This window comes from Palaemon carinicauda, chromosome 19, assembly GCF_036898095.1.
Source record: "Palaemon carinicauda isolate YSFRI2023 chromosome 19, ASM3689809v2, whole genome shotgun sequence".
In the NCBI taxonomy this organism is placed as follows: Eukaryota; Metazoa; Arthropoda; class Malacostraca; order Decapoda; family Palaemonidae; genus Palaemon; species Palaemon carinicauda.
In genome coordinates, this window is record NC_090743.1 from 95,728,964 (window position 1) to 95,756,397 (window position 27,434).

A 27,434-nucleotide genomic window follows, 5' to 3' on the forward strand; every position below is an offset into this window, starting at 1 on the left:
GGAAAAAGGACTTAATAGAAGAATGAAGGTGTATTTTTTTTTTTAAGAATCTACAGCAATTCAAATATATTTTAATAGCTTCTTTTAAGATGAAAGGGTTGTGTTCCAGGGTAGTTTCATTATTACTGAGAATATCCCTGTTTAAAATTCTTGCCGTCAATTAATACCATAGAATTGTATATGGGCGTAGTTTTCTTCAAAATAATCAACGCATGATTTTACATCAAACCTAGAAGAAGTATCAACTATGTTTAGGGTTATTTCAGTCAACGTTTTATCCAATGTATATCATTGCTGATAGCCAGGGAGCCAAACAAAGGAGATCTAATGAGAAGGAAAATCAATTGGTAGAGATATGCGTTTAAATGACAGGTGGATAGAGATTATTTACCCATTATACATGCCTCAATATAAGCAGAAAATTAAAGGTGACTTATCCATGCTCAATGGATATTTCTATTAGCAATAAAAAAGGTTCTTGTAAACAAATAAGCTCTTTTTAGACGAATAGTTGCATTCGTATATTCAATTCCAGCTTGACGGTAATGTCTGTTTGCTCAATTTTGTCTTAAGCTTCCTAATCTCTTGGATCTGTTTTGTACCTTCGCCTTGTGTACGATGATATGAGAAAAATGCATAATTTCCCAAATTGTTAAGTTGTATCTGTTTATTCTTTATAGTATTTAAGCATGAACATTAGTCGTTCTCCTTACACCGGAATCTCTGTATCCCGATCAGGCAGGAGCTAATCAAAGCAGGATCTTTATGTCCTTAATAAAGTACAGAAAATCTGATCTATGAGAAATAAATGTTAGTTTCTCCTCTAAGATGTTTTGGTATTCCTTAAACCCAGTGTTATTATTTTCAGCCTTTGGTTTCCATACACTCCCTCTGTTTGATTAGAGATTCAACTACTTTATTTGTACCTCAATATATGCTTTTCTCTTACAGCGGATTAAGTCACTGAACCAGGCTTGATATCGAACAGTTTAGCCATATTACACGGTTGTCTTATCTAAATATTTTACAACAACAATAACAACAACAATAATAATAATAATAATAATAATAATAATAATAATAATAATAATAATAATAATAATAATAATATTTGCATCAATTATTGTTAACGTAATTTTTTGTTAATCACAGCCTTCCGAGACTGGTGGCTTAAAATGTGGATTTCTAGGTTGCACCCAGCTTCCTTAGAAATCCATAATTTCCCTCACTATATGTGCAATTTCCCGTAGCACGCTCCTCTGCACTAGTCGTGGAACTATATTGGCTACTAACTTTCAAGATTCCTTTTCAATAATTACTTAGGTATGATCCCAAGGGTTCTTATGATTAATTCCGTTACTTCTACTTTCACATTCCAAAGCCTTCTCAGCTCAGTTCTTAGGGATTAGTATTTTCTATTTCCTCTCTCAGTATATTTTCCACTCTTGAGTCCCACGGCACTGCAACATCAATGACTAATTCTTTCTTCGTTGTATTGTCGATGTACTTGTAACATATTTCCGTCCACTGTAATTCAGAGTAATTTCGCCTGATAATTTTCCATCACAGCTTAAGGTTGACGTTCATACCATTTTCTTACTGCGTTATATTTGATATTTTCTACAAACTCCAACGAAGAGCTTTAGACAGTGTATCATGGCGTTGATTCTGAACAAGTGCTGTACAGGCTCTTTAGCTATGGTAAGCAGCTCTTCTAGGAGAAGGACCCTCAAAAAGCAAACTATTGTTCTCTAGTCTCGGGTAGTGCCATAGCCTCTGCACCATGGTCTTCCACGGTCTTGGGTTAGAGTTCTCTTGCTTGAGGGTACACTCGGGCATACTATTCTATCTCATTTCTTTTATCTTGTTTAGTTAAAATTTTCATTGTTTTTATAGGAAATATTTATTTAAATGTTACTGTTCTTGAAATATTTAATTTTTCCTTGTTTCCTTTCCTCACTGGGCTATTTTCTCTGTTGGGGTCCCTGGGCTTATAGCATCTTGCTTTTCCAACTAGGGTTGTAGCTTTGCAAGTAATAATAATAATAATTTATTGTTTTTTCTTTGATGAAATGTTAATTCCATCTATTGTTCGTTGAATATATCTTCAAGTCTTGATATTGTGTTACCATTATCCGTTCAGTTTCCCTCTGAAGTTCTCCCCTCTGTAGCCACTGTAATGTTTTCTTACTGGCCAATTTTTCAGTTTACCTCAAGAATTGTCCATGCATTGGTTTACTTTACCATTCTTTTAGTCTCATTTCCTGATCTTCCTTTATATACTTTTGGGTCTTCATCCCACTTTCTAATTTTTGTTTTATGCATTCTTTAGCCATTCAATTCAATAGTTTTAAGATATTATCCCAGCGTTCTAGTTACCAAGTTGACACAACCTTTTAATTAGTCATTTAAGCCTGTCAATCTCTGATCCTGGGTGCATTTCTTAGTACAGGTTTATCAATTTTCTATTTTGTCCTATTTTGCTTAGTTCTGATTTCTTCTTCTTCACTATTCAAGCACTGTACCTGATTACTAGCACTGGTATAGGCGTTTATGGCCTGTACCGTGCTTCCAAGATTAAGCTTTGTTTTCATTATAGCTTTGATTCTTTGCATGTATTCACTTCTACTATTTTCCTCTATCTCCTGGTGTTTTATAGCCTTTACTTATAATATCCCAGGTATTTATAACCTACTTCATCGATGTCCTTGATGACATTTACACCTGACAGTTTTAGCCATTCTGTTCATGTTACTTTTCCTCTTTCTATATCAATTAGAACACACATTTCTATTCCAAACCCCATCTTGATGCCTCCTGATATAATTTTTACCATCTGGATTAGCAAGCCCATTCTCTTTACATCTTTCACGAACAGCTTGATGTCATCCGTGAACATCGGGAATTCTATTCTAATTCCTGCTTAATACCAATTCGGTGTTTTCCAGCACTCATGTCATAGACATCATAGCTACTACGAAGTGTAGTGGGGATAGTGAGTCCCCTTGGAAGATTCCTCTCCTGATGTTGACTTCAGCAAGCCGTTTTCCATAACATGTAAGCATGGTTTCCCAGTTTTGCATTGCATTCTTGAGGAAGTTGATACGATTATTATTATTATTATTATTATTATTATTATTATTATTATTATTATTATTATTATTTGAACTTTCAGCTAATCCCATCTCTTAATGATCACTGTACACAACAGTAGAGTTAAAGTAGCAGGTGCACAGTACACACCTGGCCCTGCATACTTGCCTCCTCTTGATTTACTAAGAATGGTGATTACATGTTTATTCAAGATGAATATGTTGTTAATGCTAGAATAGCCATCTAACCTTTGTTCCCTAATCTTGGGTAGCACCATAGCCTCTGTACCCTGGTCTTCCACTGTCTTGGGTTTGAGTTCTCTTGCTTAAGGGTACACTTGGGCACAATATTCTATCTTATTTCTCTTCCTCTTGTCTTGTTAAAGTTTTAATAGTTTACAAAGGAGAAATTTATTTTAATGTTGTTGCTCTTCTTAAAATATTTCCTTTTTCTCTGTTTCATTTCCGCAATGAGCTTTTTTCCCTGTTGGAACCCCTGGGCTTATGGCATCCTACTTTTACAATTAGGGTTGTAGCTTAGCAAGTAATAATAATAGACTTTAACTGCTTTCTGAAGGAATTATTTCTGGTTATTTTCCATTAAAATCTTTAATGGTTTCTGGTCGATTCCGTTATTTGTTACTTAGCAGTTAATTTTTTTACCATCATCATCAAGTACGGGGTGTTCGATGTCGAACGGCCGTGGCCCTCTGCACAAAACATCTTCATTCATTCCGGTCTTGAGCCTTCCTTTCCAACTCCACCATCGTTAGCCCGCACATCTCCATGATATTGTCACTCAATCTAGTTTTAGGCCTTCCTCTCGTTCTTGTACCATAGACTGATCCAATTAGTAGCGTTCTTTCCAGAGTATTGTGTTTCCGAACCTGGTGTCCGATAAAAGCTAGTTTTCTTTCATCCAAAATGTCAAGTAATCTTTTTTCGATATTGATCTTTTGTAGAACTTCCACGTTAGTCTTTTTCTCAATCCAGCTTATCCTAAGGACTCTTCTGTAACACCATAGTTAAAAACTTTCTAATCTTTTCCGATCTGCAGCTTTTAAAACCCAACATTCTGAGCCGTATGATGCGATGGGGAAAACAAGTGATTTGAGAAGCCGCTTCTTTGTGTTTAGAGTGATATGTCTGTCTTTCCACACATTGCTTATTGCAATGGTTGCATTCTTTGCAATACCAATTCTTCTTTTGATCTCTTGGGAGTCGTCTCCATTATTGGTGAAAGTTGCTCCAAGGTAAGTAAATTCAGTGACATTATCTACGGCAACTCCGTCTAGTAGGATTTCTTGATCAGACGGGGCTTTTTGACACTTCATGACCTTTGTTTTCTTAGCATTTAGGCACAGTCCCACTTTTTCACTCTCAGCTTTTACTTTTGATACTAATGTTTGGAGGTCCTCCATACTTCCAGCGATTAAAACCACATCGTCGGCATATCTGAGATTAGTGATCTTTTGTCCTCCAACAGTTATGCCTCCTTCGTAGTCTTCAAGCGCATTTCTCATTATGGTTTCCGAGTAGATGTTAAAGAGGGGGGGAGAAACAATGCATCCTTGTCTGACACCTTGTCCGATGTTAAACCAATCCGTTAGGCCATAAGATGTTCGCACTGCTGCTTTCTGTTGATTGTACAGTGCTTTCAGAAGTGAGATGACATGAGGGGGAAAACCCATAGAGTACATGTCGTTCCATAAGATGTCATGTACAACTGTATCAAAGACTTTAGTGTAGTCAATAAAACAAAGGAATACGTCGATTCCTCGTTCTCTGTTTTTTTCAAGGATCATCTTGAGATTTATGATTTGGTCTCTGGTGCCTTTCCCAGGACGGAATCCTGCTTGTTCGTCAGCGATTTCTTCGTTCAGTTTGTTTGCCATTCTCTTAGCCATGATTTTCAAAAGAATTTTGCTACTGTGACTAATGAGGGAGATTGTCCTATTATTGCTGCATTTGAGGGTGTCACCTTTCTTAGGGATGGGGACAAAGACTGACTCCCCCCAATCGTCTGGCCATTTGTTTTCGATCCAGATTTTTTTGCAGAGCCTGTGGTAGAATATCTCGACGTTCTCACCTCCATTCTTTTTTTACCATAAATACTATTATTTAGCATGACTTTTTTTCCATTTATTAATCCTACACACCAAATGATATATTCCACAAGTAAGATGTTTAATCCACATGAATTACAAGTTATAAGATAATTAATAAGATATGCATTACACAACACTTCTCCATTCATGATGTATGTTACATTCATGTGTTCTTGTGTCTTCTTCGTCTTTCTCTATAACTGTATTTACCCTTTCTGTTTAATTTCAGAACAGTTTAGTACTTTATATTAATCAAGAGAAAGCTTCGAATCTAATCTCTCAAAATATCATTAACCCCTGCTAGTATTTTTCATCTGTTAGAACATCTAGAACTAAGCGCTCTTTCTTATAAGAAACCCTAGTATTCATATTTCAAGCCAAGGTACAGTTAAAACTAGGAATTTTTTCTTCTGTAACCTCTCTGTAAGAGAATGAAAAATGTTCTCCTTTTACATTAGATATTTTATGGCATATGACTACATGGTTTTGATCTCTATTAGCCACATTTCCAACTTACTCTTCATAGTGATCATGAAAATGTACTTATTGTTGTTTTTTATATTATCTATCTTCAACTTCTTTCTATATTATCAAAGACCTTTTTCTATTTAACTTTGCTAAACTTTACCTCAAGATTATTCTTTATGCATATTTTACCAGCGATTTAATTTGATTGGTTTAAAGGTGAAGTGTATTATTTTCGGCACCGAAGGCCTCTTACCAAAACTCAATAGCAATACTCGTTAATCCTTTATCAAAACCTATTCTATATTATAGTAAAACACGGTAGTAATTGCACTTAAAAACTATATCGAGATGATTGCAACATTCAATAGTTAGTCAATTGCAGAGTCACTGTAATAAATAACAATTGTAGCTGAAGAAATCGTGAGGTGACGATGGCCTATTCGGCCAGTAAAAGCAGCAGAAGAGCCAAGACATAAGGGCCGACTTCCAAATTGCTGCTCTTGTTAACGCTATCTGTGAAAGAGACGAAACAAGAAATTATACAGAATTATAACAATATTTGATGAAATATCCACTTGACGCATATCGAGCCACTCTATTAACATGGCTGTTGACTATGCAGCTTGATAGGTTTTGATTATTTTTGTGTATATGCAAACTTCTTAGAAAGTATAGAAATAACTATTTCGGAAATACTTCCATTCCTGGGATTTATCATCACCCATATAAATTTCTCACAGAAAAGAATTCTGCTTTTTATTTACATTGCACCAAGCAATCCGCGGGTTAGAAAAAGAAATTACCTCCGTTCACTACCCTAGCACCAATTACATTTTTTACTTAAATAGGAGCTGTCAGGAAAAAAATTGTTTTATTTTCTGTAATGAAAATAAATACAAAAGAATTAAATTAGAATTAGTCTAGAGATTATCATTAAATAAATACTTCCATTCCTGGGAGTCCTTATCATCCAAAAATCCAAAAATTCTGGGACGAAAATTTCAGCCTTTTTATAACATTGCAATATCAACAAAGAATTTACCTCCGTTTTTGTTTCTATTTAAATAGAAGCTGTAGTGCATAAAATTAAATTAGTTTGTATAATGTGAATTATATACAACAGAAGTAGAGTAAAATTGGTTACACATTTAACGTAACATTCAGAGAACCAATGAATCATTTTAAACATATCTTTTAGGGAAAACGTCAGTTAAGCGTCAAAAGCTTTTTTGTGATAAAGCAAAACATACATCATCATTTTAATGTGTCACTCAGACCAGACAGAAATATTTCATAATTTCAAAACCAATCTAAATCCCCAGACAATCAGCATGTTTTCATAGCAGACTATTTCTTGTCAAATGGGTCCATGTTATTGAAGCAAATGCATAGACGATAGTCATTCTGTTCCCTATACTGGTTAAATGATCCAAAATGTCATATCAATTGCTAAATGTTAGACTAAACTGCTCCTCCTAAGAGACGAAATATACCGTAACTCATGTCTTCCTTATTTCATTCCTTGTGCTTTTTTTTATAATGGAAAAGAAATTTCTTCAATACTGATTTCATGATATCACACTTATGTCTCATCCTTGAACAGAACATAACAGAGCATCCCTCTCAAAGAGCTTCAATAGAACTAACTTTTTAAATGATAATTGCAAAAAATTATCAAAATAAATTTTGGCCATTACAGAAGGTCCATATCCCAAGTAAAGATAAAGAGTAATCTGTAAGTTTTTTTTTTTCCTATCATATTTACTTACTAAATTACGATAAAGTGAGATCATTTTTCAATGTTACTTACAAACATTAAAAAAAAAAGTGAAATTACGTCATGCTCGATAGCGTCGATATCTGCTAATAACAAGTTCATTGTGACCAGTACTAACTTGGGAGACAACGTGATTGGCTATGACGTCATCAGGAGGTGTGGCTTATTTCGCCCGGAATATTTGCAGTGACTATAGTACAAAGATAATTATACATGATGTTATTTTTTCCTATCATAAATGATATCCAGAAGACAAATATTAGATTTCAATGAAAATGGTTTGGGCATAAGCATTTCGAAGCAACTATATCATTGACTTCATCACACACTAAATTACCATAACTGGTAGCATTCTGTTTTCGTATTACCTGTGATATTATTATCATTATTGTTATTATTATTATTATGTTTTTTTTTTATTTTTTAAATTACCCGAAGGTTATAATCCCTAAGCTCTTCATATCAATACTTCAACTTCACTTCAACAATGATTGCCATTTTTTCAAAAACTCCAATTTAAGACATTTTCATTGGTAAATTTATTGTCAATTAGCGTTATTATTTCATATTAATATTTTTATTATAATAATGATAACAATAATAATAATAATAATAATAATAATGATGATTTTCATAAGCATCATTATATCAATTTTGATAATTATTATAATTCTAATAATTTTAATCCCTTTAATAATAATTTCAATAACTTTACTAATGATAATAATTCTAGTAATTTCGTTAATAAAAATATTTTTAGAATTATTATGATTAAAAATATATAAAAGAATTTTGTTAATTTCACAAATTTTACTTATAATCCTAATTTAAAAAATGTTAATGATTTTAATAATAATAATTATATGGCAAAAATAAAAATAATATTATTATTTTCATACATTTAGATGATAATACGAACTTTAACAATATTAATAGATTTTCAATATCAGTGAAAATTTCCGTAATTTCAATAATTTTAATGATTTTAATATGTTACATAATTATTATAATTTTCATAATTTTAATAATTACTTTATGAATCTAACACCATTTACAACTTTGTTGGTGCCATAAAATCCCATTTATAAGTGTTCTTCATTTTTAACGATATTCTAGAAGGACGCCACAGACGCAGCCCCCGCATTTATTAATTCCATAAATCAGGTAAAAAAAAAGGCTTTGGTTACAATGGCGAGTCACAGTCACAAAATGTTTGGTCTTTACTGGTTCCAACCTTTTAGGGCCCAAAAATAATGTTTGCGTTAATGAAAGGAAATAAAAGAAATAGTCAGGCCATAGCAAATAGCCCACTGCAGTTTAGTCTAACATCAATCCATTTATGAGAGGAATTTAGTGTAAGTATATTCCTTCCTTTTGAAATAGAAAATACTTCACTAATCAGACATTACAATATTTCTTATTAAAGGCTCAGACATTCCACAAATTGTTGATAACCTAAGAAGAACGGTAGTTTTCTAAAGCTAAGGTTCCTGTTAGTTGATGAATTAATGTTTATATCATAAGCCAGCAATTATCAATAACACAAAGTACTGCGTCATGAACACTCGATATGTAAATTGATAAATGCAACTTTTAATTTTATAACTTCGTATGCACAGAAACACGGTGTCACTTATAGACTGACTCAGTCAGGGAAACAAGGTCGCACTATGTTGAGTATTATTATCATTATTACAAGCTAAGCTAACCCCTGACTGGAAAAACACGAAAATATAATCCCTAGGACTCCAGCAGGGAAAAATAGCTCAGTGAGGAAAGGAAACGGGGAAATAAAAAACTACAAGAGAAGTAATAAACAATCAAAATTAAATATACTAAGACCAGTAACAACATTAAATTTGATCTTTCATTTATAAACTATAAAAACTTAAAAAAAAAAAAAAAAAAAAAAAAAACCAGGAGAGAGAGAAATAAGAGAGATCAGCGTGCCTGAGTATACCCTCAAGCAAGACAGTGAAAGGCCATGGTACAGAGGCTATAGCACTACCTAAGACTAGAGATCAATGGTTTGATTTTGGAGTGCCCTTCTCCTAGAAGAGCTGCTTGCCATAACTAAGGAGTCTCTTCTACCCTTACCAAAAGGAAAGTAGCCACTGAACAATTACATTGCAGTAGTTAACCCTTTGAGGGAAGAAGAATTGTTTTGTAATCTCAGTGTTGTCAGGTGTATGAGGACAGAGAATGCGGAAAGAATAAGCCAGAATACTCGTGTATGTATAGGCTAAGACAAAATGAGTCGTAACCAGAGAAAGGGATCCGATGTAGTACTGTTAGGCTAGTCATAAGACCCAATATCTCTCTAGCGGTAGTATCTCAACGGGTGGCTGGTACCCTGGCCAACCTACTACCTGATATCATTTCAAGGAAATATTTATATAAAACAGTGAAAGAGAAAACCTAGACTATGGATTATGAATGGGTCAATGGTGGTGTTTTCAGAGCATAAGGAATTGAGCGTAATAAAGGTCACATCCTGATTGGAAAATACTTTAATCTACTCAACTTAAGCGAGGCAACACATATTAGATAAGCCGGGAGTTTGAAACCTTTTTAGAAAATAAATGAGTTGAATTAATTTTAATGCAGCTCAACACGGGTCATTGCAACGTTTCAATTTTAGTAAATGGTATAATAATTGTTAATCAAATAATATAGTCCCCTATCACTTCAGAAGTAGAAATAATATTATTGCTCAGAAATTCTCTTTCGACTAACAAGGGAGGGTCAGAATATTAAGTTAAAACCCACACACATACATACATACATACATACACGGACACACACATACGTATATATATATATATATATATATATGTGTGTGTGTGTGTGTGTGTGTGTGTGTGTGTGTCTGTGTTTCTCTGCACATGTATTTAAATATGCGTATGTCCGCGGGTGTGTAAGTTATTGAAGTGAGTAATAATAATAAAAATAAAAAACAGAGGTGAACCAATAGATTTCGTAATACTTCAATCCTTCGAGACAGATATACAATAAATGTCAGTTATAGATGAAAGTAGAATCAGCGCCTCCAATACAAAAGCATAAAGCAATAAAATAGAGGCTAAAGAACTATCATCAAAATATTTCCAAAAACATATATGCAGTTCGAAAAGACTTTATGAAAACAGACACAATAGGGTCACCTATTATTATATCTTTAACAGCTTCATAGTGGATACTATTGTTACAATTGTTTAAAGATTACAATCGAATTATATTTATGTTGTTTAATTTCAGTTGCATTGCTTTGCAGTAAAAAATACAGTACATTTTTTTTTCACATAAGATATTACAATTAAACGCAATTATAAGATTAGGATTACCCGGGTAAATTTTGGAGATCCCTGACCATACGAGTATGACTGGTTAGTGTCTTCTCTCTCTCTCTCTCTCTCTCTCTCTCTCTCTCTCTCTCTCTCTATCATTACATACTGTATATATATATATATATATAATATATATATAATGTATATCTGGAGAAAGAAATTAATAGTAACTTAACAAAATTTATATTTGAATAAGCACAAAAGGTAGGTGGAAAAATTCCTAAACAAAATTAAGGAAAACTATCAGAAAAAAAAAAAAAACAACTAATAAAGAAAAGATTGGAAATGACCTTGAAATCCAAGAGATTAAACAGAATGAGCACATTTATCCAAAACTATAAACATACTAAAACCCCAGATATTCATATAGACCGTCACACCAAAATTGAGGAAACACTAGAGAATGGAAAAAGCCTCCAAATAATGAAAAGAAGATTTGGAATACGGCGCCAACAGATGTTTGCTTTAAAGGATAAACATTGAAATATTATCAACAAAAGAGCAGTGAAATTTTTTTTTAGAGGATTTCTATACCATGGTATACAATAGTAACAGTAATAGGTATTAGGATGACCAGTGCATCAGCTCTCCGTTGAGATACTACCGGTAGAGACTTATTGGTCATTGGACTGGCACGGCAGTACTACATTGGATCCACCTTTCTCGTTACGGCTCATTTTTTTTCTTTGCCTACACATACACGAAATAGTCCGGACTATTCTTTCCACATTCCTTTCTGTCGTCATACACCTAACACTACTGATATTACCAAACAATTCTTCCTCGCTCAAGGGTACTACTGCACTGAATTGTTCAGTAGCTACTTTCCACTTGGTAAGGATAGAAGAGACTTTAGCTATTGTAAGCAGCTCTTCTAGGAGAAGGACATTCCAAAATCAAAACATTGTTTTCTAGTCTTGGGTAGTGCCATAACCTCTGTACCATGATCTTCAACTGTCTTGGGTTAGAGTTTCCTTTCTTGAAGGTACACTCGTGCACGCTGTTCTATCTTGTGTGTGTGTGTTTTTTTTCTTTTTTTAAATGGTGTTGGGCAGGCTTAATAGAAGGGTCATGGATGTCTGGTGGTTCATCAAGAAGTTGTCTTTTCCTTATTGGTTTCTTAATCTTTTCAAAACAGTCCTCACTGTCCTCCCTTCAGTTAAAGTGGCTCTCTTGGAGGGTTGTTTTGCCTTGCATTGTCTATCGGCTCCGCAATGTTGCCCAGTTTTCTGAGTTTTTATCGATATTTAATTGGTTTTATTAATCCCTTTATTTATGTTTCCGTACATATTGTTTATATCATCATTATTGTTAATTTAGTTTTTATGTATGACGAATATTTTTATTGCCATAAATTCTTATCCTGTCTAGAGACATTGAGCGAAATCTGGGACCAGTACGTCATAGACTTAGTGTTGTCTACTGTATTTAAATTTTCGTGGTCTTAATAAAAATATTCGAAGCCTTACAGTTGCGTCCAAACAGTATGATATTCTTTCGTGCTTAGAAACTTTGATTTCTAATATGAGGCACTCATCTGAGCTCCTTATAACTTTCTTCAGGTAGAGTTCTATTTGAGGCTACACTTGAGCACACTATTCTATCTTATTTATCTACCTCTTGCTTTTTGAGTTTTTACAATTATTATATGAAATATCTATTTTATTGTTGTTACTGTTCTTGAAGCATTTTATTTTAATTTTTCATTACTCCTCTTGCAGATTATTTCTTTGTTTCCTCACTAGGCTATTTTTCCCTGCTGGAGCCTTTGGGTTTATAACATACTTTTTTTTTTAACTATGGTTGTAGGTTAGCTAATAATAATAATAATAATAATAATAATAATAATAATAATGATAATAATAATAATAATAATAACGTTGCTAATAATAATAATAATAATAATAATAATAATAATAATAATAATAATAATAATAATAATAATAACGTTGCTAATATAAAGGATGAAACACCTGAGCCGGAACCAAATGTAACAGTAGCAGAAGTAAATGAAGCACACTACATAAGTACCACGTAATATTTATGTTGCATTATTATGTGGACATGCTAGTTGCAAACCCTGTAGGGGATATTCAACTGGTCAAAAAAAAAACATTAAATTATTAATCTTTTATCTTTGTTGAGTTCCATCGACGGGACAAACCCTTAAAAAGAATCCAAATTGGCTGTCTAGACCAGCTAAGTCGTGTAGCGCAGACCTCTTGTGTGTAGGAAATCTGTATTAATATCCGTGGACAATAAAATTAAAACTATCATTCATATATATATATATAAATATATATATATATATATATATACACACATATATATATACATGTATATATATACATATATATATATGTATATATATATATATATATATATATGTATATATATATATATATATATATGTATATATATATATATATATATATACTTTACTTTGACGGCTCTTTTTCCGGTCCTATACAGCAGGGGAACCCTACTCACTACAGGACCTTCACTGTTGTTTTATCTTGTTCGTTCAGTTAATGTTGTTGCACAGTCAACATTATCCACTATCACTAACTATATATATATATATATATATATATATGCATGGGGAATCCTTAACATGGAGGAAGGGAGTGTCAATGCCAATCATACTATATTGGTTTGCTTTGTGCGACCAGACTAAAGTCTCCCACCATCACCAATTCGTAGTGACTAGCGTGGTGATTAAAAGTGGCCAAACCCAAAACCTTAATAAGGACATGTCCGAGGCCTTTACAGAAACAGCTGCATTTGTTATTGATGTTCACTTTTTATAAACACACAAACACATATTATATATACATACATACATATATATATATATATATATATATATTTACACACACACACACACACACACACACATATATATATATATATATATATATTCTAAGTTGACTGCAATACAATAAAAAATCTGAATATGTAATAAAAGGAAAGGGAAACTTTGAAATACAACAACTTCCGCCTCAACTATGATGCATTGTACAGACTAAGAGACCAACGGAGAGAGACTATTATAGAGAACATTTTGTTTTATTTAGTAAAAAGGTAAACAAAGGGAGGTCTGTCCTAAGACCTTTCTTTGATCCCTTTGTGAAAGATCTAGCACCCACTCATATTTTTCTCGTGGCCTTACACCATCGGTATTGTTATCTTTATTTTCTTTATTCATGATTCCTTGTGAATAAGAATAACTTGAGAAATTATTTCACACTCTTAGTTGCGAAACAATATTTTATAAATGAGATTGGTGAATGAGGCAGTAGCAAATATAAAGTAAGTAGGGAAATACGAACCTCTGTACACATCAGGAGTTAAATTGATGATTAGTGGAGCTGAAGGGTTAACTGTGTCGTCGTCGTAACTGGTATGGGATCTGGAAGACGTCGGCGCCCCTAAGCTGTTGTACAGATGGGTCATCAGCGTCGTTGTGTAAGTGCTTATGGTAGTGATGGTTGAAGAGGTCGTTGGCGGAGCCATGGTTGTGGTGATCTCTGCAAGGTGGAAGGTGTTAGAGGGTGAATAAGACTCAATAACATATAATCTATTTATTTATTTCACGCACACGTTGGAAAAGAATAATCGAGTTATTAAGAGGCCTCTTTTCCTATCAAAACGATTTGTTACAAAATGGTATGATATAAGACTTTTCATTACTGTTGCTAACGAACCACCCTCAATTATGCACTCAAAAAAATTAATTCTACTGTTGAGTCATCTCAGTCAACAGCATATGATTGATGAGATTTTAAGTAAATGATATTTTTTCCATTATGTGAAATTACCACCATTTATAAAATGCATTTACTAGTTCCTTTTTAAAACTCTATTTAACCGCCGCTATATTCACCACACGACTGAACGTTAAAAATCATAATCATCACTAAAATGTTGCTTTAAATAAACTAGAAAAATAGGTTCATAATCAGACGTGAGAAGAACAAGACAATAAAGACCCTACGACAACGAATGTTTGCTTAAGACGGTAAACGTTTGCTTTGGAAAACAAACAGAGCGGAGCAAAAACCCTTACCTCTTAGAGTCGTAGTGTAGGAGCCTTGACCTTCTTTATTTCTTATGGAGCAAGTGTAGCGACCAAAATCTCCCGGAAGAAGTTTTCTAATCTGCAATGTCATATTGTGCCTGGAAAAAGAACGTCGCGAGGGGAAGTTACACATGTGTTAGACCACATCTGTGGTCATAGAAAAACATGTCTGGAAATATGGCTCTCTCTCTCTCTCTCTCTCTCTCTCTCTCTCTCTCTCTCTCTCTCTCTTTATATGGAAGAGAGAGATAGATTAAACGCTAATATATCAGTGGGACAGATTTCTCGACAAACCACCAAGAAGCTAAAGAATCTGCAATTGCTTGTTATTCTTTATGGACGTTTCAGAAAATATTCAAGAAAATTTCCGACTCTTGTTTGACTTTGAAGTACATAACTATCAAGAGGTAAATTGTAACTATTATTTTATGTGTTCTACTTTTCATTTGCCCGTTTTGCCAAAAATAAGTTTATCACTAACACTTTCATAGTAACACATTTGTAATGTCCTTCTTTCTTCATTTTATTTCTTATTGCATCAATGCATAACTAACAACATTAAGCAAAGCACAGTTAGTATTACAGTGGGCACAACAAACTGGCTCTTTACGTGCTGTACAGGACGTTTTCTTACCTGGCTTATTTTATAATTCGCAAAAGATGTTACCATATTTCTTTAGATACTGTCATTGAAACAGTCAATTACTTCCATAAATATTGCAGCATGTTTCGTATATTTACGTTTGTTGCTCTAAGAACAGCTGATTTTAAATACTTAGTTCCTATGTGGAAAATCAAAGATGTATACCACAATTTTGTTTTCCTTTATGCAAGTTAGATTTGTTGAATGAACTGAGTTGCTTAAAATAAATTCTCCAACAACAATCAAAGGTAATGTGTTATCATGTGCTCATACAGTAATAGTACTTTTAGGATTAATAGGTCAATGTATCAATACCATCTTTTGTTGTAGTATGGTTTACATGATATAAGATTCGAAATGTTGAAGTGTTCAATAAAATAGCGAAGAGCTGCTATTCAAATGAACACTTTACATGACAGAATGTCTTGAGATGATGATCTTTCCTCAAGCCATTCTTCCTTCATTACAGTGATATCTTGACCCTTGCATTAATGAAGGCTGGTATCAGACATACATTCTTTCTAAGTGTTCCTAAGTATTTCTAAGAGTTCCTAGGACTGCAGTGAACAGAAAGAAAACTATCTGAATAATTTTTAAAAACATATAACACCTACAACGATTTTCAGGCAATCTATCGACGATCTATAACAATGATTTGATGGTTATAAACAGGTTACATCCAAAAGTACAATGATTAGAAAAATTGGATTTTATATTGATGAAATTACTTTAAAAACATTTACATAACCAGCTATTCTATTATACACAGAAACACACACACACAGGAGTACACACACACACACACACAAACAGGAGTACACACACACACACAACCACACGTATATACTGTATATATATATATATATATATATATATGTATTTATATATATATAATAATAATATATTATATATATATATATATATATATATATATAATGTGTGCGTGTGTGTATTTGTGTGTGCGTTTGTTTGCGATCGTCTTATGTATAAAATACTTCTTGTTTATGTAAATGTTCTTTAAATAATTTAAACTTATACCAATCAACACCCGCAAACTTTCTTAGTTTGTTAATCTCTTCCTTCTCCTGATTCTTTTGCAATCCCTAGGGACCCATTCCTTTATTCTTAAGGCCCATCTATCACCTTTCCTTCTCACTATATGTCCAGCCTTTGTTAATTTTCTTTTTCTCACACATTGAATGAATATCCTCTACTTTAGTTTGTTATCGTATTCATGATCTTTTTCCGTCTTTTAGTGTTATTCCCATCATTAGTATTTCCTTGGCTCTTTGAGTTGTAACTAACTTATGTTCTAAAGTTTTGGTAACACTAAGTTTATGATACTTAATACCAGAAGGACCATCTGATTTGATAACTTAATTTTTTAGAAAAAGTGACATTTTGCTTCTTATAATCTCATTTTGTTTACCAAAAGCTCTCCATCCCGTGCTTTTCCTTCGTTTAATTTCGGTCTCGTGATCCGAAGAAACATTTACTTTCAGTCCTAAGTACGTATGTTTATCAACGATCTCCAGAGGCTCGTCCATAATACTTATTTGCTGTCTCTCCGAATTTTCATTGAACATTATCTTAGTTTTACTCATATTTATATTCAGTCCTACATACCTGCTTAGTCTATTCAAATCTTCTATCACCTTTTGCAATTCTTCTTATGATTCACTAAACGAGAACTATGTCATTTGCAAATACATACATACATGCATACATACATACATACATACACACACAGACACACACACATATATATATATATATATATATACATATATATATATATATATATATATATATTATCATTATTATCATTACTTGCTAAGCTACAACCCTAAATGAGGCCCCAACAGGGAAAATAGCCCAGTGAGGAAAGGAAACAAGGAAAAATAAAATATTCTAAGAACTGTAACGTTTAAATAAATATTTCCTACATAAACTATTAAAACTTTAAAAAAAAACAAGAGGAAGAGTAATGAGACAGAATAGTGTGCTCGACTGTACCCTCAAGCAAGAGAACTCTAACCCAAGACAGTTAAAGACCATGGTAGAGAGGCTATAGCACTACCTAAGACTAGAGAAAAATGGTTTGATTTTGGACTGTCCTTCTACTAGAAGAGCTGCTTACCATAGCTAAAGAGTCTCTTCTACCCTTACGAAGAGGAAAGTAGCCACTGAACAATTACAGTACAGTAGTTAACCCCTTGGGTGAAGAAGATTTGTTTGGAAATTTCAATGTTGTCACGTGTATGGGGAGAGAGGAGAATCTTTAAAGAATAAGCCCAGACTATTCGGGGAGTGTGTAGGCAAAGGGAAAGTGAACCGTAACTAGAGAAGGATCCTATGTAGTATAGTTTATATATATGTAGTATATATATATATATATATATATATATATATATATATATATATATATATATATTACAATCGTATTGTACTTTCATTAACCATCCATGTGTAATATAATTGAAAAGATTATGATAAAAAATGATATACTGTTATCGATTTTGTGATTGGATTGGATATAAGAAGTGATAACCCAATAGCAATATATTATAATATAATATGACGAAATAATAGGCAAGGCAATCATGCACCTTCTACCTGCTGTCTTGTAAATAAGCCACAAATATTTTGGGCTGGGCTTCTATGATATACATCTAAAGAAATATATCAACACAAAATACTTAGTTGATGAATGAGAACTTACGTGTAAGGTGGATGTCCGTCTTGTATCGTATTAGTGAAATATTCTTCCGTCAGACGCCGCATTCCTAAATGGTTTTCTAGGATCCACATGACGTTAGGAGCCGGAAAAGCTGCGTAGAGACACGTCAAGCTCACTGGTTGGCCAAGGTGAGCCCAAATTTGAGTGCCTGGACCCCTGACTTTCGGTGCGAAGTACACATTCAACAAGACTCGTTTGCTCTTCGAAGGAGGATACCCATTACTTGCGATGCAAATGTATCCCCCAGCAGTCTGGTGATTCACGTGTTCCAAGATGAGATTACGATTCTCCCAGCTTGATGCTGAGGGATGCAAGGTGGGAGTTGAGCACAATTGTCTTACATTGCAATTATGCAAGACAAGACACACATTTTTATTTTAAATGAAAAGAATTTGTTTATTTGTCCACATTACTTATAGTAATTAAATCATTTTCATTGTCATAATATAGTTGTTCTATTTCATCTTTACCTAACAAAGTCTATCACTAGAGAATTCTATTAATCAAGATATTCAAAATTTTACCAAAATGTATATTTCAATTATAATTTCCTTATTTTTCTTCATAGTATACCATCAATGATACTAGAAGAGAGGTGCGTTTTAATTTCCTATAACTCTTATAGTCCATGAGCTGATCCAACTATTAGTAATAATTGGAGGAATAAATGTAGTTTAAACCTTCAGCCCTATAGATTTATGTGATGGACAAGTCGGCTAAATAGGTTTTTATCCACCATATGAGAAAGCATCTTGACTTTTCAGGAAACTTTTAGTATGAGTAAAATCGGGATATATATTTGCAACGGTAGATTATACAAAAAAGTATAAAATTAAATTTGAATCTAGGTGAAGTATGCTCAATTTATTTTCTAGTTATATAACTTGAATTATAGCAAAAACATCACTGAGAACAATTTGTGGGTGGTTTTGCCATTTTCACATAATAAAGTTTCCTCAATGTTTGAAATTCGTGTTTTAGCATAAATTAGAACCCATTTTCAGCAAAGTGCAACAACAGGCCATCTGAATTCAATGTATTGGATAGTGGTTCAGCCCCACTTGCTGTAGCCATGACTTGACCGTGAGTATCATACCCCTATTAAACAATTGGGTGATATTTGATTATGTCAGAGTATATGGAAACATATTATTTTCTTATATTTCTTTCAAGAACTTCTACTCGGTGTATAGAAAATGACAAAGGGGAAAAACTTTTTCTTTTCTTCTACTACTATAGCCTTCACCTCATATTTCATGGAACTTAAAGCTATTGATGACTTTACTTGAAAGTTAAAATACTACGAAAAAGTGTTGTCATGATATTCAATGGTAATTTTATGAAATATGGAGAGCCAGAAAGTAGACATGTTTCAATATAAGAAATAACATGGCTGTGCCAGCAGACACTGTTGGCTATTTACCAACTGTAAATGTCCAGCAACAGTTCAAGACATTCGTCATGAATATATATCCATTAAAGATTCATTACATCTTTATTCTCTTACACTTGTTCTTGGTCAAGCACTGTTTTGCAAACAACATAAATAGCATGGAGATACCAAGAACGGTATGGGAAAATTATCCCAAAAATGGGTAATTTTCACATAATCTGGAACTTGCTATCAACGATTGGAAAAATATCTGAAGACGCATCAATTTGCGACCTTGCAGTAGAGTCTGGTGGCATTGCAGCAGGGTCAGTTAAAATAAAAAAATCCTGAAAAAAAGCATTACACCAGGCCTGTTTGTTTTTATAAGTGATGTATGAAGTACTGAATACATTAGCATACAACGAGGTTAAGGACTGGCTTTCTGTCAACAGACCTGAAGATATCCCAAGATCCATGATATTTTACCTCTCTTTCATGACTTCTGTAGTTCACCATAAACAAGTCAATCCATGAAGATGGATTGCTGTAGACCAAACAACAAAGAAAACAGTCTATAAGGATACACAAGTCCATGGGCCAGCTGGCTGACTGGTACTATCAGGAGGTACTAAAAGCCAGTTTAATCAGACTTTCAGTATGGTATCCCATTTCTAAAAATGCTTGGCGGGCATTCCAACAATGTAGCTTTTTTTTTTTGTGGTAGAGAGATTTTAAGTTTTTTCATGGTGTTGTATTATAAAAATCACTAAATTTGCGTTTTGTGGCAAAGGTAAAGTTAGTATTTAATCAAGTTATGTTTCTGTCTTTGTACGCATTTTACTAAAAAGTATGGCTTCAGATAAGGACTATGATCCATACCTTGGACCTCCAGAAAAGCGATAAAAGACAGATACTGCATTCTGTAATCTGTGTAACAAATATGTACAACGGAAAACATTGACTAAACTCAAGAGCATTGAGTCATGGAGGACACTTAGTAATACTGCTAGGATAAGAAGATTTGGAACAATACTTGAAATTGATTCACAATGACAATTTCCAAACATATATCATGAAACATCATACCGTAACGACTTCGCACACAAGAAATCTTTGCATTAGCTAGAAGCTGAATGTGTTGATATCGGACAGTAAACTTAACATCAAAGAACATTCCGAGAGACTGGGACCAGTAAGTGCACAGTTGTTCGGCAAAAAACATATTTTGTGACAAAGACTCCAAATATCTTAGAAGAAGCTATTGTCGTGAAAAACTAACTCAGGCAGTTGAGGTCTGGCCAGACAAAATAATACAGGAATCTGCCTGTAAATACTTGACTCAAAAACGGTCTGAAAGCCAGAAGAAGACTGATAAACGAATCCTGGCCATCACATCACATGAATTGGTAGCTGCTGAAGCACATCACCACATATCATGCTCTCTAGAATACACGAGACAGAGATTAGAACAACTTCCAATCAGTGAGGACCATGAAAACAATGAAGAAAAAGCAGACACTCTATCTGAGTCATATGCTTACCAACAGCTCTCTGACTACATCAGACAAGAATTGATCGCCAAACACAAAATAGCATACATGACAAACTTAACAGAGAAGCTTGTGTCATTTATACACACTGGCGGAGTAACTGATATCAAGGTACATGCTAAAAAGCATGTATGACGCACACTTGAAACAGGACTTGGATTATGCATAAAGATCATCTATGGAAATAACAACAGACGCCTGATCATTCCAGACAGAGTAACTTACCAGGAACTTGCTGGAGAAAACATAACACTGAGAGAAAAAATTTGCCTATATTCATCTCATAATCAGAGTATGGAACATGCCATAACTAAATCTGCTGTAATTCTTAGTAATGTCATTAAGGAAGAACAACATGAGTAACCATAGCCCCCTCACCTAGATGAACTTGATGAACAATATGTCAGCAGACCAGATCTGTTGCAGATGTTTTTGACCATTCTTCTGTCTGAGGTGACTACAACTCGGACACTAAAGCTAGTATGGTCGTTTTCCCAAGATCTTATGTTTGGAGTTATAATAGGGCACCTGAAGACATTAAAGCACATTATACTTCCATGGGCTCCGAAGACCCTTAAAGGAAATGATGAGATCATAAAGATTCTGAACTGTTTGGCTCATGGAGTATCATACTCAACACTGGAAGAGGTAGACACAAAACTTTGTCTCCAGAAATGGGATCAGCAATCTGGATTGAGCGTCTTGTTACCGACGCAAACACATGCTGGCGTTCCAACAGTGATAACATATGACAATATAGATAGATAAGAGGAAACTCTCAGTGGAGTGGAACACCCCATTGAGCGAATGGAATCATCGTTCAGCCACGGGTATCGACAGTCCTTCCCCTCCCTCGCCATACAGTCATACAGAAGGACAAGAGACGATAACTTCATGCAATAGCACCTATTTAACCACACCAGGATTTCGATGAGAGGAAATCCCCACCTGCTAAAACCCCAGATCATCCTGTGGATGCACAGGAGGAGGCCACTTAGCCAAGAACAAAAATCTTTCATGGTTGTTAGTGCGGATAAGTGACTTGACAAACCAACAAACGAGCTCATGTACAGGCTTTAACATTCTGACAACTGTCAACAAGGACATAAAGGCCAACACAGTTGGGTACTTACCGAAAATCAATTCCCCAGCAACTTAGATGTCAACTGTGCACCAAATACTTGAACAGACATATAAAATAGACTGCACTTAATCTTCCAGAGGTCTTCTACGTTTTTTATTAAGCTTTGTACTCCCGAGCGGCGCAGATATTGCGAATGGGAACCTTTCACACAATATGCAATCTCCTGTCCATTCTGGGTAAGCTGTTTGGAGAAGCTGAACTTCGAAATTTGGCAGTCGAAGCTGGAGTCATTGCAGAAGGGTCAAGCAACAGCGTTAATGAAGGTCGACAGTACAACTGTGGTGGTCGACTTCACAAGATCATTTATGAAGCATTGATGTGTCTAATGTGGAAAGGTTTCCAAGAGTGGAGAGAAGTAAATTACACAAACGACTTGGCAGCGCTTTGATGCCTGATAAACCATGCTACTGAAGTACATGCCCAAACCAGCTACCAAACTTTGTCCGCACCCCTAGACGACACATCCACAAAGCAAATCATTGTCCATTTTGCAGAATATCAAGGTGAACTATTAAACACTTGGGGATCACTACCATCATTCTGGATGTCCTATCTGGATCTTGTGGAAATTCTACTGGCAACTGGGTACTGCACCTTCATGGCATATGCAGCATGATTCAACATTCCAAACATTGGATGATTCGGAGAAGATGCTGGGATTATCAAATACAATACTAATACACTGATATATTTCAAGTGATTGAGCTGCTACAATAATGAAAATGATACTATAATCAATACAACTGTGGCAAAGATCAAGTGGGAAACCAAACTCACGCAACAGAGGAATGCGAGATCACTGGAAAAAAAGCCAGTCAACCACAGGAACACAAGCTTCCCTAAGCTACAATCACATTAGATGACAAGAAAGAAGTCACATTAAATATGTTACTACTTTATTTATGTTGATATAAGGTAGGGGGTGAAAATTGTTACATGTAGGCTACAGGCATTGCAGTGCTTAGGTAAAAAATTTTACCTTAAGCCTGAGTTAGTTTTGCATGAAGAGATTAATTGTTGAGCTACTAAAGTTTATTTGCATTATGTATCAAAAAAGTGCGATTACCAACTTAGGAACTATGTTAGAATTAACTTTGTTTAGGAAGCTTTGAGTTGATTTTTTAAGTGAGGGATCCAATGTACTACTGGCTCGCCAGTCAAAGTTGTTAATGTTGTTACTGTTTAAAAAATTCATTTTTACTGTTAATTACTTTTCTTGTCTCCTTATTTCCTTTCCTCACTGGGCTATTTTCCTTGTTGGAGCCCTCGTGGTTGTAGCATTCTGCTTTTCCAACTAGGGTTGTAGCTTAGCAAGTAATAATAATAATAATAATAATAATAATAATAATAATAATAATAATAATAACTAATATTAACAACAACAACAACAGCAATAATAATAATAATAATAATAATAATAATAATAATAATAATAATAATAATAATAATAGTGGTAGTATCTCAACGGGCGGCTGGTGCCCTGGTCAACCTGCTAATGTAAAATTCAAGGAATACAAAAAAATCTTGTTCTCTGATGTTTTAAAAAATGTTTCTATACACATATCCCCTCAAAAAAAAAAAAGCACATACTTTAACTTATTTTGATTCGTGAATTTGCGTTTTTCATTTTTTTGTGTGTGTGTGTTTGAAATCAACAATAACACAGATATGTCCAAAATTTGGTTATACTAAAAATTCCCCGAACAAGTCAAGACTCTTTTACATATGGTGGATAAAAAACCATTTAGTTTGTCCATCACATAAATCCTTGTGGTTGAAGGGTTTTAACGACTTGGAAATCCCAATGGCACCTGGCCACTCCATTTTGGTAATAAAACATAAAGAAATTGTGTATGGTTCACAAACTGTTAGGCTTAAAGAAACGAATGAAAACAATCGTGTGTCACGCAAATGATATATGAAGATGATCGTATGTTAAAAATTCTAAAGTTTCACCTGTATGAGGGATTAGATTTGTATTTCTCACTCCTTATGTGGAATTTTTTTTTTTTTGTAGAATAAATAGCAAAAAATTTTTACACGAATACCTAAATTCCTGGGTATTTATCATTATTCATTAACAAATGCGCCAAAAAAGTTTGAGTTACGTCAGGCTCCTAGATGTTTTTTGCTTTTCAAAAGTGAAAGTAGGGGTGCCCCATTTTGGGGCCAAAATTAATCAGATTGGACCGATGGGGCTCGATAGGGCGTGGTTAGGGCTGGGAGTCAGTAATTTCCCGACCAAATAAGAACTATTAGAATAATCAAAAGCTTCTTGCATCCTGTTTGACTATAAACTTCATAAAAAAATACGGAAAACCTGAAACTGGAGATAGATTTTCCTCGTAAATCATTTGGCAGAGTCTTAAGAGAGAGAAAAAAAGGCGTGTTTAGTAAAAATATTTTTCACGAGGTTTATGAAGAACTCATTAATTTGAATTCAAAAGCTTCTCATTATTCAACGCCAATCTTCCTCAAGCCATTTAAAACACGAGCGTTCAATTAAGCCTGGTTGGACTGAATTAATTCAAGTTTTAGCAGCCCTAATTTCCTGCAAGGCTGAAATATTTTCAAGTTGGAAAACATTTAGAGATTTTGAAGATAAATCTGTATCTTTAATATCTGCTCACTTTAGTTCTTTATTTTGAAAGGAAAAACATAATCCTTGAATCATTTTATCAAAGGCCAGAAAAAGAAAAGATTATTCTGGGAGAATAACCTCCTGTCCTTCCAACTTTTTCTTATATTTATTTATTTCCAAAAGGTCGAGAGCTTAGGGATGATGGTTTATTGATCTTTTATTCACACCCCATACTTTTTTATTATGACTTCACAAAAAAAAAAAAAAAAAAAAAAAAAAAAAAAAAAAAAAGATGCAGCAGAGAACAGACACCTGATCATAAACTTCTTGGTTAAACATATGATACAAAATTAAACATAGAGTAAATAGATGAGCATAAAAAAGACGATTTTGCAAAAAAAAAAAAAAAAAAAAAAAAAAAAATGACAGGTAATGTGTTAAAAGGGAAACTTCAATGAAAGCATTTTCAACATAAAACGTTGTTTGTTTGTGAACAGCTTCCTGGCCATAATTTTTATCGTAGAGTAATGCCACCTGCAGGGGTTAACTACTATGTAAAACACTTAAAAAAGATAGTCACGCAAAAGTAGAATAGAAGGCAGTTTAACATAAAAACGGTGATTTGCAGAATAATATAGTGGAAATTAAGTATAGTAATGATAATATTGAAGGAAAAATGAGAAGGAATTAATAAAAAGGAATGACGATAAAAATAAAAATGGATGAGCGTATAGAATGGACAGGTATGGGCTAAGTTGCAAGAATAATCTTATGTTCGAGGCAGATAGTCCCATAAAATTCTAAAACGCTCTAGAGGCAGCAGGACAGTGCATTTTTTAAATCTTTTGTGTCAGACTACACAAAAGATCCATCGGTGAAAAATGACACTGATAAAAAGTAACGATGTGAAAAAGTAATAAAAAAAAACCTGGAAAAGGGAAGCAAAAAGAAAAAAACTTACCGTATGTGGAAGAATTGAGCCGGATTCTGTTGTAGTCTTCCCTGAACCACTTGTACGAAGGGGTTGGAGTCCCATGGGCAGAACAGGTAAGGACGGCTTTCCTCCCTTCCATCACCCACATCACTTCATCTTTATCGTCCAACACAGGCGGCTCTACAGAATATGAGGATATGAATAAAAATGAATCCCTCTCTCTCTCTCTCTCTCTCTCTCTCTCTCTCTCTCTCTCTCTCTCTCTCTCTCTCTCTCTCTCTCTCGATATAAACTGGAATTGAAAATATAAATCACAGCTTAATGTTGTAATTTCTTTAAATACAAAATACCAAATACATGGAACAGATTTATAGCGGATGTAGTAAATAGTAACACGGTATACGAGTTCAAGAATTAGGTATACAAGATCTTAACAACTCTAAATGTTTAAATTAAATCGCTTTAGCCAAGATCAAATGGAGTCTCCCAGATGGACTAAAAGGACTTGAGACATCCAAAATCCTTTTAACTTCTTGTAACTCTCTCTCTCTCTCTCTCTCTCTCTCTCTCTCTCTCTCTCTCTCTCTCATTTAGTTCGTTATGTATGTTGCTTTCGATTTTTCATTATTCTGACCATCATTTACATTCAGATCTTCCCGGACAGTACTATCTTGTTCGTAATAATGTGCATGCAGTTAATTCTAATAGTCCTGCCTTCATCGTGAGGCTCAGTACTACACAGTATTCTAGAAGTTTTATTCCAGCCGTAACCAAGTTGTGGAATGATCTTCCTAATCAGGCAGTTGAATCGGTAGAACTTCATAAGTTCACACTTACAGAAATGTTTTTTATGTTGAACAGGCTGAAATAAATCTCTCTTTATAGTTTATTTATGAAATATTTGTTTTAATGATGTTACTGATCTTAAAATATTTAATATTAATTGTTCATTACTTCTCGTATGGTTTATTTATTTCCTCATTAACTTTCCTCACTGGGCTATTTTTCCCAGTTGGAGCCCTTGAGCTTATAGCAAAACAGATGGAACAATGTAGATGCTTGGGTTCTACTATAAGTCAGAAGGAAGGATGTGAGGCTGAAGTTGAGAATAGGATGGAAGAATCATGAGTGGTTTGTAGTAAAAAAAAATGTCAATCAAGCTGAAAGACAAAATCTTTAGCACAGTAATAAGACCAGTGTCAACGTATGTATCGGAAACGTTGTCTTTAAGACAAAAAGCGGAAGCAAAGCTTGAGAGAACAGAGATGAGAATGTTAAGGTGGATTATAGGAAAATTACTGATTGAAATATTGGAAAAGGGTGAAATTAGAAGAATGACTGGGATTGTACAAATTACAGTGGGATAAGAGTGTCACGACTTAGATAGTGGGGACACATGTTGAGGATGGATGGTAGGGAGGGAGTCAGGAGGCTTGGGGGGAACCTGTTTAGGAGAAAAGATCGAGAAGAAGGCCGAGAATTAGATGGTGAGATAAAGAGAAGGATGATATAGGGATAAGAGGTTTCTTGGAAGAGGATGCCTTTGATAGAAGGCATTTGAGAGGGCACATCCGGCAACTGACCGCTTAATGTAGGT

The 27,434-nt window shown here is 34.1% G+C and overlaps 1 protein-coding gene across 1 annotated transcript; it reads right to left on the minus strand.

Moving 5' to 3' along the window:
• Positions 1 to 6,104: 6,104 nt before the first annotated feature.
• LOC137659150 (lachesin-like) lies at positions 6,105 to 26,016 on the minus strand. Its single transcript, XM_068394218.1, has 5 exons — positions 25,865 to 26,016; positions 18,239 to 18,557; positions 14,862 to 14,971; positions 14,125 to 14,322; positions 6,105 to 6,181 (listed from the first exon to the last, which is right to left on the minus strand). The coding sequence occupies exons 1-5, from the start codon at positions 25,983 to 25,985 to the stop codon at positions 6,105 to 6,107; spliced, it is 825 nt and encodes a 274-aa protein (XP_068250319.1). The 5' UTR covers positions 25,986 to 26,016.
• Positions 26,017 to 27,434: the final 1,418 nt, after the last annotated feature.